Here is a 12643-nt window from a genome sequence, read left to right on the forward strand (position 1 = left end):
GTGTGATCCTCAATGCAAATTCGTGCAAAAGATATTGCGCTCTCTGACCATCCTTCAAAATTGTCCATTAACATATGACAAACTTTTCCTTAAACTGTATAGTAACAGCTCTATTATTGGTTTGCACCACACTGTACCCACCAGCGGCCACTGAAGGACGTGCGAAGTCAAATCAAAACAACGTACCACCATACTACCGTCCCTGTCTCTCAAGGGATTAGGCAAGATTGTGTGGAATGAACATCAGCAGCAGCAGAAAAGGGATACGGTTGAAGCCACGAAGAACATCGACAGGCATGGAAGAAAGTTGCAAGTGAAATATCCATTTTAAAATGACACGTTGTGTGCTACGAAGGAGGTGAATTCCTCCTGCAAGACAAGAGCACTTGGTTATCGAAGCTCACTCACTCACTCTTTGGCACCCAGGATGGTATCTTCAGATGGGTTGCATTACGCTCACCCTCCCAAGGTACGTATGAATGTTGAGTTTTCACATATTTTCATTGTTTTCCGTATGGCTTTCGTTGTTTCTAGAGCTACAGAAGCGGTCTCCTTTCGTCCACAAGGCTCACGACTCCACTCCAGATTCAAATATGGGTCTGCGTGTGTGTGTGTGTGTTTGGGGAAAATTTATGAGACCATGTCAATGCTTTCCCTTGAATGTCCCGTAGACCTAATTCGTCGATGGCAGTGTCTGCCCACTACTGTACACAGACGCCACGGAAACATACCTTTTTATGCTGCTGCGTTCGCTCGAAACAGCTTCAGCGCGCCTGGAACATGAAGATAAGATAGCGCGGTGTTGCCGTGCACGGACGACGGAGGGTGGCAATTATGGCGATAGGGTTGCCGCGGTCTCTCTGCTACGCCGTCCGACCGTACGTCAGCCGAGGGCAAGTTCTTTATCAGCTACTGTCTGTCACTTTCGCTTTCACTTACGACAAAAGTTCTATCTGTCCGTCCTCTCCATGGCACCCATTTGCCTCCTACTTCCCCTCATCCTTTGGTCTCAGCTGGTTGAGGTGTGCGTGTGCGATGGAATGGCGGAACAGACCCTTTTTCTCTAATGTGCGTGCTTGCGTGGCAGAGGGGCAAAGCAGGTCTAACCGTGTAGGATGACTCAAAGCTCGCTTGATCGCTTACCTCTAGAGCGTTTAGAGACTCCATCTTCACCAACACCAGCAGCAGGTCCCGCACTGTAGCCGAAAGCGCGTCTTAATCTCTTATCAATCGCGCTTGGTTCCCGGTCGTGTGTGTATGTGTCGGCAAGCGGACTCTAACGTTACGTGTCGCGCTAGTGTTTGTTCGCGATTTGTTACGACCCCACGGTGTTACGGTTGTGTCGTGTGTCGTGGCTGTCGGGTGTAGTGTGTGGAAACAGTGTGGCCGCAGTCGTTAAACTCGCTCCGATATTGTACACATTCCTGCCCCGACGTAAGACGCACTTGGGACGCGACTGGGTGGACAGAATTTTGCACTCACCACGAAATCTCCGCCTGTGCCCCTGTGCTGCACGCGTCACTTTTGGAGGCAGTGGACAAGGTGCCAAGCAAGGTGTTTCGGTGGTAGTATCGTATCGGCCACAGCGGACACAGCGCCGTTATCCTGCTGCGCCTTCCATCAATATTAGAAGCTGCTCGAGCGTGGACGTGTGTGCGTGCGTGCTGTAAAGTGCAGTTCGTGTTGACGAGTGTAAGTGGTTGTTTGTGCTTGTATCAACAAATTTCTCCAGCTGCTTCTTCTTCTCCGCTCGCTCTCGCCGTATTTATCCATCCAGAGAGTCCGATCCTTCCGTCCGTTCGTTGCTCCTAGAAACGGCGCCTCCTTAGATAAGCAGCTTCCAATGTCAGCACTGTCGTGGGCTGCGTTGCCTGAATTGCGTGTTTTCTGGTGTGAAGCAGCGTGACGGCGTGGTCTGGGTCTAAGAGAGTGTTACCGAGTATATGGGAACGCGGTTACGTTTTCCTCGATCGAGCGCGAATGCGCACGCGGCAGCCGGCGGCCGCTTATCTAGAGAATAAACACAAGCGAACCGCGTCTATTGTTGGTGGATGCAATGGGAGAGGGGGATTGAATCTAGAACAACAGCTCTTCCTCCTTCGGTGGAGAGACTGGAGGTGTGGGAGACGATGACCCGGGGCAGAAGAAGGCAACGGCTCTAGTGCTGTGCGCAAAGGCGTTTCAAGCGGCGCGAACAAATTGTCTCGGGTTTTCAAAGGGAGCCCTTCAAAGGGTAGTCAGTTAGTAGCGATGGTTACGACCGTTATCACGGCGGTGGCAGCAGCAAGACGCCATACGAACGGTTCCGAGGATAACTGTGAGGACGACGGTGGTCCGCGACTGTCCGGCCCTTTGCGCAAGTTGCGTCGCCAGTCCTCCCGGCTGCGGAATCTTCTACCATTGCTGGGTGGAACTGGTGGAATTGGTAGTGACAAACCCGTGGAACAGGTATATTGTGCTTGTCTTTGTTGTTGCGTAGGAGTCGAGAGGGATCTGTGTGTTAGAAGTGTCGTTGTTTGGCCGTTTTAGGGTCCACAAGTCGAACAACAAGTTGATGAATGAATTTCGGAAGTGAAGTGAGTCATAATTAACTGTTGGTGACTCATTCGCTTAGTCCATCGGGCGCAAGTAAATGCAAATCAACGCATTAAATGATTTAAAGCAGTGTATAGGAGTATCGTTGTAAACCCATATAGTAGTGACAATGGAACAATATCTTTGTTGAATCAACCAGTGTTTGTTCGGATGGGTCGGTCCTGTGCCTGTCCATGCAAACAGCAGCAAGCCCAGCCGCGTGATAAAAGGCAACGAGGGCGTAGTCCCTTGGTGCATTAAGCTCTATAAACGTCACCCCACCGCGTCTTGGTGCATGGTGCAGATGCAAACGATTATTATGTTTGCCAAATGCCGCCGACGTGGAAAAACGAATGACTCACGTGTACGGGTTAAGATGTCCGTAGTGTCTTCAACGTGTTGTAAGAAAATGTGACTTGAGTGATAGAATGTAATCATCGCTCTCTCGGTGGCGGTGGTGGCGGTGGTGGTGGATGACCATGAAGAGTTTTTGATACTTTTCTACTGAAAGTAATCAATAATTGGATTTTATTCACGAAGATTTTGTAATCGTCTGTGTACTGCTGGTGTGCCGTTATCGTTACGAGTTTCCGGTTATGCTCGGCCATGAGACGCGCAATGCCTCTTGAAACAGTCATTAATTGAGCAGCATTCTGCCGAAGCAATCAGACTCCCTAATCTTCTGGAGATGGCCAAAAAAATCGATCGTGAATTTTGAATCGTTTTTGTTTGTGTCAGCGACTCATAATCTATCGGTTAGCTGCTCTCTATCGCTATAGCGCTGATGAGTTTGAAGTCATTTGAGACCATGAACATCACCCAAGCAGGCTATGAATTTTTAATCCCCTCCGTTTTTTCTTTGGTTTGTATGATGCTTTTTAACCCCGGGAAAGGTTCGAACGGTGATGAGGTCATGGCACCATGATTAGGAGGATGTAAATAGTCTAACGATCGAAAAATGTCTTCCAACAGCTAGAAGTGACAAAAAACTGTAAAATGTTGAAGCCATTGATAAGCGTCCGCCGCCGCCGTCAAACCAACGTCAAGCAGTGAAAATGCGCTCAAACACGGTATTGAACGCCAGCGCCTGAAGTCACTGCGGGGATCGTGTGTACCGTTTTAGCTACAATCGGATTGATGAAATGTCGGGAAATGTCGAGGTTTTATAATACGGGGATTTGGTTACTCCCTGACAAAAATGCTAAAACCCGATGGGGAGGGAGTAATACCATCCACGTACACGATGACACGCATTGAAACGTTAATGAAGGTATCATAAGCTCTGGCTACTTCTACCACCGAAGGTATGGCGCAATCGGGGCGGCGACAGGAACGGGGAAGCTCGATGAGGCATAACGAATAGGAATAGGTTGTACCAACTCCTCCTCCTCCTCCTCCTCCTGTCGGCGGGCGGGAATTGAGAGGGTTCCTTATAACTGTTCCGCATCGGCGAACGGCCACAACAACCAGCCCCCCATTCCCAGCTAGTAGTCGGCTAGAATTAGAGGAAGGTAATACGAATAAAAACACCTTGCGGCCGTCTGACCAACGGACGAGGTGTGTGTGGGGATAGGATCCTTTCTGAGGCTTCTCTTATTAGCTGGCACAAATGGAATCCTCGAGGTCAAGAAACGTCTTACAACTTCATAGGCGAAAACCCGCCAACGCCCGTCGGCACCGTATACAGGATGCGTGTGCGTATGTGTGCGGTTGGAGCAATTTTCTAAACATTACGGCAAAGTAGCAAAGTAACCCATGCAATGCGATGGAAACGAAAGTCGAATTTCAACATCAGCACAGGGTGACTGTTTTTCCGTCTCTTTTTCGTTGTTGTTGTTGCAGTTTGTTGGAGAGACAGAGAGCGAGTTTGTTTAAGTTTGTGGTAAAGAAACCTGCTTCAATTGACTTTAGATATAATTACAACGACAATATTGAGTTACGGGCACATTTTTGTTTATAACGCGTCGTTGGTGCGCACTGAAGTGTGTCGGGAGTCGGAGTTCCCTGCTTGGGCTCGAGCCCTTTTGGGAGGAAAGGTGTTGGGGGGGGTGGCAAAAGGGAGTTCGCATCAAACCTCAAACCTTGAGGTAGAGCTAAACGGGTTTGATTAATAAAGTGTCAACATGAGAGAGGTTTTGCGAACTACTTTCACATCGTGCGTATGTGAATAATCACAAGATCGTGTGCGTTTCTGCTCGTGTGATGGGATAGCAATCATTGCAATCATTATCATGTTGAGACAATTCTAGAAGTGCCATGAATCCATCAATCGATGAAGCATGTCGATGACAGCATTTGGCCTCGATCGGCCTCGGTTAAGTCTTCACTTTCGTCCGTGTCCTGTGTGTCACCAACTGATAGCGAACACAACAGCGGCTTCTTCGTCAGCGAGTTGGAATGTTCCACCGATCGAGAAAATCAGATTTGTTTTCCTCCGTTTTCGTTTTTTGCTGCAATGTGTATGTCACCAACAAGATAGAGAGGTCCTTTTTTACCGTGCAGGGACCGAGGCCCGAGGCAACATTCCAAAGATCGAGGCCACAGATAAGGCTTGCGCAATCGCGTCTGAGAGCATAGCCTGCCTGCTAAAGACCATAATATTTCGCTTGATAATAGCGACGACCACGATGATGATGGCAGCGACACATGTCGTAACGTTCCAGAATGGATGAGAATCGCCACACCAAAGATCCCGCAATCGATGGTTTGGTGGATTCGCGGTGTCCGCGGTGGTACTGTACCCGTTGTTGTGGGGTGTAAGCATCGAGCAGTTCGCAGGGATGCGCTCGAGTTAGTCTTGTCGTGGGATCGAGCGGAAGCTGAAGCGCGCGCAATAAGAGTCCCTTCGGAAAGCAGCAGCACCAGCAGCAGCAACAGCAGTGTGACATCGAGCCAGCAAGTGCAACACTGTGCCACACAGTACCTACTTCTACCGGGTTGCCTTTTGGAATTCGTTCTCTCAAAGTCGTCGCTGATGCGCCGTGAAACCTGACACCGCCCCAGAACGCTTGTTGGAAGTGGAGGAGCGAGTGTCGTGTACCGGAACGGAACCGAAGGAAAACAACCGTTCTGCTGAAACCTGTTCTGGAACAGCCGGCACGGAACGAAAGCGGGAGGAAAACTACACACACACACCATCGCCGCCGCAGGCCGCCCCCTAGCCCGGATCAGAATCCAACGGTGTCACACATCTTTCGCTTTCATTAGTGCGCTGAAGTGTTTTGTTTTGGTGGCGCGGCACCACACTCTACGGCCGACAGGTGTCGTGGGCGCAATTCGTTCGTTCGCCCGCTCGCTCGCTCGCTGCTAATCGAATTAGGACATCGCGGGGGACGCGTCGGAACATTGCTCGCTCGCGCGCGTGTGCTTAGAAGAGAGTGTCGTGAACGCCCATCGTCGTCGCGCGCTATCGTCGCTCGTGCTGTCTGCAGGACATTCTCCCGCCGAAAGCAGGGTCGCCGCCGTCATTCGGTTTAGTCGGAGCGGTGAAGTGAAAGGCGCGGACCGACGAGCTGTTGTGACCTATTGCCGTGTGTCGGGGGATAGCCAGACAGCAGTATGGAGCAGGCCACGGCAACGCGCCGCCTAACGCGCGGCGAATCCGAGGACAGTCCGGTCGAGTTTGTGGTGGTGGATTCGGACGTGTCCATGTCCGATGCAGGGCTCAGCTCGCCCGAGAAGAAGCCGAAGAAGAAGCGTGGCCTGTCGTTCAAGAAACTGCGCACCAATGCGCAGAAGCTGATCCCGAAGCGCGGTGGCCGCAAGGACTCGTCGGCCAAGTCGTCCGAGACGAGCTCGCTCGGTGGTGACTCCGGGGTGGTGAGCGGCGGTACGGATGATCTGCTTCCGGCCACCCCGTCGCCACCGCCACCACCGGCCTCACCGACTGCAACGGAGACGTCGATCGAAACCGTGCTCAAGTCGACGGAAAGCCTGCCGGCAATCAAGGAAGATCCGGTACGGGAGGCGGTAATGCTGGGCGCCCGATCGGACGAGGATATGCTGCTCGAGGGAAAGGACAAGCAGCGGCAGAAGAAGGCGCGCAAGCCGAGCCGGGCGGCTAGCTTCATGAAGAAGCTGGCCGGACGATCCAAAACATCGAAGGTAGCGCCGAACCCGGCAGTCCCCGCTCCTGGCGGTGGTTCCGAGGGAGACGAGATATCGTCCGGGACGCTTGAAACTCCGCTGAGCATCAAACGGCAGACGCCCGAGGGTGCCATGTTTGTGTCGGACACGGAGCTGTACCAGGACGGCGATCGGGACGATGGTACGTCGGTGGATCCGCCGTCGCCCGTGCTGGTGCGACAGCTCGATGCCGAACCGACGACACTGAGAGCCAAACGAACCGAAATGAAAATCACGCTCACACGCAACATGCCGTCGACGAAGCCGGGGACGATTGAAACCTCGCTGGATGATGAGGACAACAACGCTGCGGTGATGCGGAGCAGTGGTGGAGGCGACGGCAACAGCAATGGTAAGGCTTCTTCCGGTTTTCGGTTACAAACCCAGCCGACGAAGCCAGACTGACGACGACAGCACGATAGTCGGATGTCGCACTGGCTTCGGCTACTGGCGACGAACGCCCCATCGACCAAACGATCGACCGCAGGCGCAGCGTATGCTCATGATGTCTTGATAATTCTCTCTCCCCGCAGGTCTGAACGCTGAGAACCGGGAGCTCGCAATCGACTCTAAACCAATTAGCTCCGACAGCGGCACTGTCCCGTCGCCGAGGGCCTCAATCGGGAACGAGCAATCGTCGCAGTTGATCGCAACCACTCGCACGCAGCAGTCGTCGTCCTCCACGTCATCCGTCGATGCGCGCCTTTCGAGTCTGCTGAGTGGCGATTACATCGCGGAGATTAACAAGTTTTCCATCGAGAACATTACCAACGCCGGCGCAGCGAGCAGCACAGCAGGAGGAGGAGGAGCAGGAGGAGTAGGAGCAGAAGCGGTGCCGTTACCGCAGCCACGTGCGTCGTTGTCGATTCGGGAGCGCTTCTTCCAGCAGCAGCCGGTGGTGGTGACGACGGGCGACCTCGACCCAGTCGCCAGCTTTGATTCGCAGGACATTGCCCCACCGTCGTCGGTTGTCGTCGACGAGGAAATAGACGGTTTTATGAGGAAAGCGAGAGGAGCGAGTGCGGCCACAGCGCGATCGAAAGGGGGCAGCAAGAGTCCGGGTGCAGCGACGGTCCAAGACAAGCCACAGGCAGCGGGACCCGCTGGTGGACAGCAGCAGGACTTGTCGCCGTCATCGTCGGCGTCGGCAAGTAAGGCAGCGTCGACGGTACGTACGCAGGAAGCGGCCAAACCGTACCAGCTGGGCAACAGCCTAAAGAATCCCAACAATTCTGGATTTAAATCGATCGAACAGCAGCAGCAACGCGAACAGCCCCAGCAGCAGCAGCAGCCTGACCAAGGGAAGCAGCAGGAAGATCCGGTGCCAGCGAACACTACTGAGGGAAGCCCGGACAAGCCCGGCCAGGAGGAACAGGGTGACAGCACGGTCCCAACGGAACCGACCATTGTGTTCGATATCGGAACCCAGGTACGCCCGGATAGGACCTCCACTATCGTTAAGCCTGCCAGCGGTCGGTCGGTAGCGGCTACGCTCGCGGTACCTTCGCCAGGGCTCGAGAGCGGCGCCCAGTCGGGGACATTTGCCTCGCTCGGTAGCACTTCGCGCTCGTTGGAGGAGATTATCGGCGTCGGTGGTGGGTCGTACGACGACAGTAGTCAGAACAACACGAGCGAGGGCTCGCTCCGGCGCATTGTGTACGTCGAGCAGCCGACCTTCTACACACCAGAAGAGGAAGAGCTACTAACCGGCAAGCCGCCGCGCTCCTCCTCCTCCTTGCTGTCGAGTGCGGTCGAGTCTGGCGAGTACTCGCTCGAGTCGGAGGACTACCTCGAGAGCAAGATGTCCCCGCACGGCGATCTGCTACTCGAGAAGGGGGCCTCCGACCAACCGGTAAGTGTCGTTGGCCCCGGTCCCTCGATCCTTTGCTAGTGTTGTACCCCCAGCACCACACTCCTGTGCCACTCAACTTAAAAAAAACCTCCTATCCGCAGTTGTTATGGACGAGAGACTCTACTGTAGGGAAGGATGGGGGGTATCTCGTGTGACATGGTGACGACGAACGTAGTTTCATGGTGTGTGTGTGATGAGATCGTTGTGTAGTGAATTGCTTTGAGGATCTTTTGCAACGAAGTAGGCGGCGCACAGGAATTGTTTGACATTTTTGGGGTTGTTACGTGGGCTACTTGGTCGTTCGTCGTCGTGTCTGTAGTGTCAGTCGTCGTGTCCACTATTCAGTTCAATTGTGTGAAGTTTTCGGTCTTTTCTATCGAGCTTTAGCAGTTTATTCTGCACTTGAATGTATTCTTCTCCGTTATTTCTTTGCGCGGCACTCCATTGTGTACATACTGCGCCCGTTGGATGGAACTAAATGCATCCAAAAAATATCTCCAAAATGATAACATAAGTGCAATGTTGCCTTTGCCCTGAGAGTGTGGTGATGCTTGTAAATCTTTGTTATCAGAACCGCGCTATCTGTTGCTAAATGCAGGCGTAGCCATGACACAGGATTGCAACATTGTTCTAATGCGTTGGGAGCTGGTCTGGGTGGGTTCCGTTCACCTGGGGGCCGTTGAACCGTTGAACAAAACTGAACGAACGGAGGGTGAGGATATGGACATTCAGTGAAGAGAGGAAGTTGCGGGGAAGAGGAGGGAAGCAATACATAACGATGATGCTGTGCAATGTTATCTGGTTGCGGGCCCGAATACGAACAAACTTTCATTCCTTACCCCGACAGGCAACCATGGCGACTGGACAGGCCGAGAAGCGTGAGCATCTCTACAAAATTCTCGTCATCGGCGAGCTCGGCACTGGCAAGACGTCTTTCATCAAGCGGTACGTGCATCAGTTCTTCAGCCAAAACTATCGCGCCACAATCGGGGTGGACTTTGCGCTCAAAGTGCTGAACTGGGACCAGAACACGATTATCCGCCTGCAGCTATGGGATATTGCCGGTAAGAAGCAGCAGAAGAGGCAACCTGAAATTGCGTGCAGTTCGACCGAACGCTAATGTTCTGCTTTTTCGCTACGCTTTAGGTCAGGAACGATTCGGCAACATGACCCGCGTGTACTACAAGGAAGCAGTGGGAGCGTTCATCGTATTCGATGTAACACGCAGTGCCACATTTGATGCGGTGATCAAGTGGAAGAACGACCTCGACTCAAAAGTGCAGCTACCCGATGGCAAACCCATTCCGTGCATACTCTTAGCCAACAAGGTACGTACGCTGGAGCTTCCCTGTAACTCGTTGAACCATTCTGAATGCTCTCTTTCCTGCTCCCCCCTCCCATATAGAGTGACCAGCAAAAGCAGGGAATTGTGACGACACCCGCCAAACTGGACGAGTACGTCAAAGAGCACGGGTTCGCTGGATGGTTCGAAACGTCGGCCAAGGAGAACGTCAACATTGAGGAAGCGGCCAAATCGTTAGTTAATAAGGTTAGTTACAACCACCACCTCACTCACCAGCCATTGTATACCACGAACTTACCCCGTGTTTTTGTTTCGAATAACATTTACAGATTTTAATGAATGACAAACTGTTAAACACGGGTGAGGTCATCGATTCGGAACGGTTCGCCCTGGTTGGCGGAAAGTCGGACACGAGCCAGAAGAAGTCGTGTTCTTGCTGACCTAACCCTAGACCTCAACTAGCGGCGCGCGCTTCAACCGGCGCATCGGAGACACACTGCACCGTGGTTTTCCACGTTGTGTTTGGGCGCGCGCTGCTCGTGTGTATTTGTGTGTGTGTATGTGTGACCATTCCGCTGTGTTACGTCATCACTTACGATTTGCTTACGTTTTGTTTGTTTTTAACTTTTAATTGTTTATCATGTTTACAATGACTCTCCCCTTTCTTATCCCCTCGTGTCCCCCAATTGTTCCCCCTATTCCCCCAACGGTCCCGCGCGTTCGTTGACAACCAAACCCCTATTTACTATTACCACTAACTATTATACTACTCTAAAAACTGTACGCCCCTACTCCACACTACTATGGGCACATAATCGCGTTGTTACTAAAACCCTCTTGGGCCAGCAAGCTAAACCAAAAACGAGTAATGTCCCGAGTAATGTTTCCCCTTTCGCGCGACCATTCGACAACTTTTGCTGCACACCACGCACTGTCAGATGTTTTCGGTTGCTGCAACACTAAAAACAGAGGAAAGTACACACTAACGCAGCTGAAGAAGAACAAAAAAAAAGCGGATCGACAAAGCCGAGCCACCTACTTACTACACGGCACCCGATAAAGGGTGAACCGGATGCGCACCCCAAAACCATCCACAGTGGAGAAATCTACACACAGAGCCTCTTTCAATCCGTCGCAGCTTTTTTTCTGGTGGGGATGATCGATCGATTGTTATTGTTGTTGATAATGATGAAGATCTTGTTGGCGTGTTAGAGAGAAGAGCGATGCTGTAGTGGCCATTTTTTTCGTCGGAGATAAAGTATATTCATGTAATGAAGAAAAGAAAGCCTAAATTTTTGCTGGAAAGCATTCCAGTTCCAGTGCTGTTATTTTAACGTGATTGTATCGATTCAGAGAAAGAATATCATGAATATTTACCGCTTTTATATATCGCTTTAGAGGGGACAGCACGCAACATATTTCGGGTCAAATATTCTAAAAGGAGAAAGAGCTAAATTCAAAGATAGTATCACAAAAAAGAGGAGAAACTGGCAAATACCACGCATCGTTCAGAAGACAACCGTGGTAACAAACCGTGGCGCAGCAGTGCGTGTAGGAAATAGCGAACGATCGGCTTAATTTATTTGGCTAGTTCGTCTGCGCTTTAGGTGTTTGTCGCGTGGAGTATCGTGTGCGACCGAATGCAGCTGAAAGGACATCCGTATGATGAACCGACAGGTTAGAGAGAGAGAGAGAGATAACAAGAGATAAAATGTTTTAAAAACACACACCCAGAAGCAAAGCGAAGGTTTACTGCGAAAGAAACACGCCGCGTTGTAGCACGGATCGAAATAATACAAACCAGCGATGGATTTTGGCGAATGTCCAGGTAAAGTGCATACTACTGAACTCAAGGTTCGGCAGTGAGTGAGTTTGTATGCCATTATGAGTAATTTTTCATTTTTGTATGTATGTGTGTACGTACATGGTTTGCCAAGTTCCTTCTACAGCAATAGAAACTTGAATTTGATCGATCGGTAAGCGCCAGGATAAGCATGAATCTCTCGTTTTGATTGATTTCCATTTCCGCTCGTGCTGCTGCAAACCAGCTGTCGAGGAACGTGCGCGGGCCAATATTGCTGCGATGAGCAGTTTGTACAAGTAAATGGGAGCAATTTAATGAAGGGCATCGCTAGACCACGCAGTGAGTATGATCTTTTTTTTTGGTTCTTTATGCATCATTTTTATTGGAGTTTAATTTTAGGTTAAGTGTATGTTTTCGATATGTTATGGGTTATTTAATATTCTCGTTATGACGCGTGTAAATATCACTAAGCAGTGCATGTGCAAACAACAAACCATAGATCAAGATCGACGAAGCGTATGGTGTAATCAAGAAGAAGAAGAAAACGTATCTTTAGTAGAATGTTCCATTTTAAAGTAGAATCTTCCTGCGGTACCGCAGTACCCCCTGCGCTTCTGTGGCGCCCTGCTAATTGCGCACGCTTCATAAGTGATCGATGAAGGTATTACGCGTAGATCGACGAAGAAAAAAAAACCCATAAACCTATAGGCTCAAACCATTACCACCCGCGCGCACAGGTGCAAACGTAACAGGTTTTTTTGTTCGGGTGCGCTTCGAATTAAAACCGGAACTTCCGCAAAAACCGTGGAAGGAAGCGCCAGTACGAGCCAGACAGATACACTCACTCACTTACACGGTCCGATCGAATGAAGACGCTCAAACGGTAGCAAACGATGGCTCGATGCCGGAGCATTTTCCCTCCCCCTATTACAGCCTGCTATTAACGCTCGATTTTGGGCACGCGTTTAGGCCGTCTTTAGCCTTT

General features: G+C 51.1%; 1 protein-coding gene across 4 annotated transcripts; it reads left to right on the forward strand.

Moving 5' to 3' along the window:
* Nucleotides 1-211: 211 nt before the first annotated feature.
* On the forward strand, nt 212-11182 carry LOC120961499 (ras-related protein Rab-32). Of its 4 annotated transcripts, XM_040385235.2 has the most exons (6): nt 3439-7051; nt 7233-8128; nt 9399-9615; nt 9698-9879; nt 9957-10100; nt 10184-11182. In XM_040385235.2, the coding sequence occupies exons 1-6, from the start codon at nt 6133-6135 to the stop codon at nt 10292-10294; spliced, it is 2469 nt and encodes an 822-aa protein (XP_040241169.2). In that variant the 5' UTR covers nt 3439-6132; the 3' UTR covers nt 10295-11182. The 4 variants fall into 4 exon arrangements, with proteins under 4 accessions (XP_040241171.1, XP_040241173.1, XP_040241170.2 ...); XM_040385237.2 differs by lacking the exons at nt 3439-7051; nt 7233-8128 and adding an exon at nt 212-469; XM_040385239.2 differs by lacking the exons at nt 3439-7051; nt 7233-8128 and adding an exon at nt 834-1692.
* Nucleotides 11183-12643: the final 1461 nt, after the last annotated feature.

The sequence above is a fragment of the Anopheles coluzzii genome, chromosome 2 (assembly GCF_943734685.1).
Source record: "Anopheles coluzzii chromosome 2, AcolN3, whole genome shotgun sequence".
Classification (NCBI taxonomy): Eukaryota; Metazoa; Arthropoda; class Insecta; order Diptera; family Culicidae; genus Anopheles; species Anopheles coluzzii.

Bases quoted from the DNA above. Each gene is read 5' to 3' on its own strand.
- LOC120961499 (XM_040385235.2), top strand. From the start codon at position 6,133: ATGGAGCAGGCCACGGCAACGCGCCGCCTAACGCGCGGCGAATCCGAG. The intron at 7,052-7,232 runs GTAAGGCTTCTT...CTCTCCCCGCAG, and splicing joins AGGCGACGGCAACAGCAATG to GTCTGAACGCTGAGAACCGG. The intron at 8,129-9,398 runs GTACGCCCGGAT...TTACCCCGACAG, and splicing joins TGTTCGATATCGGAACCCAG to GCAACCATGGCGACTGGACA.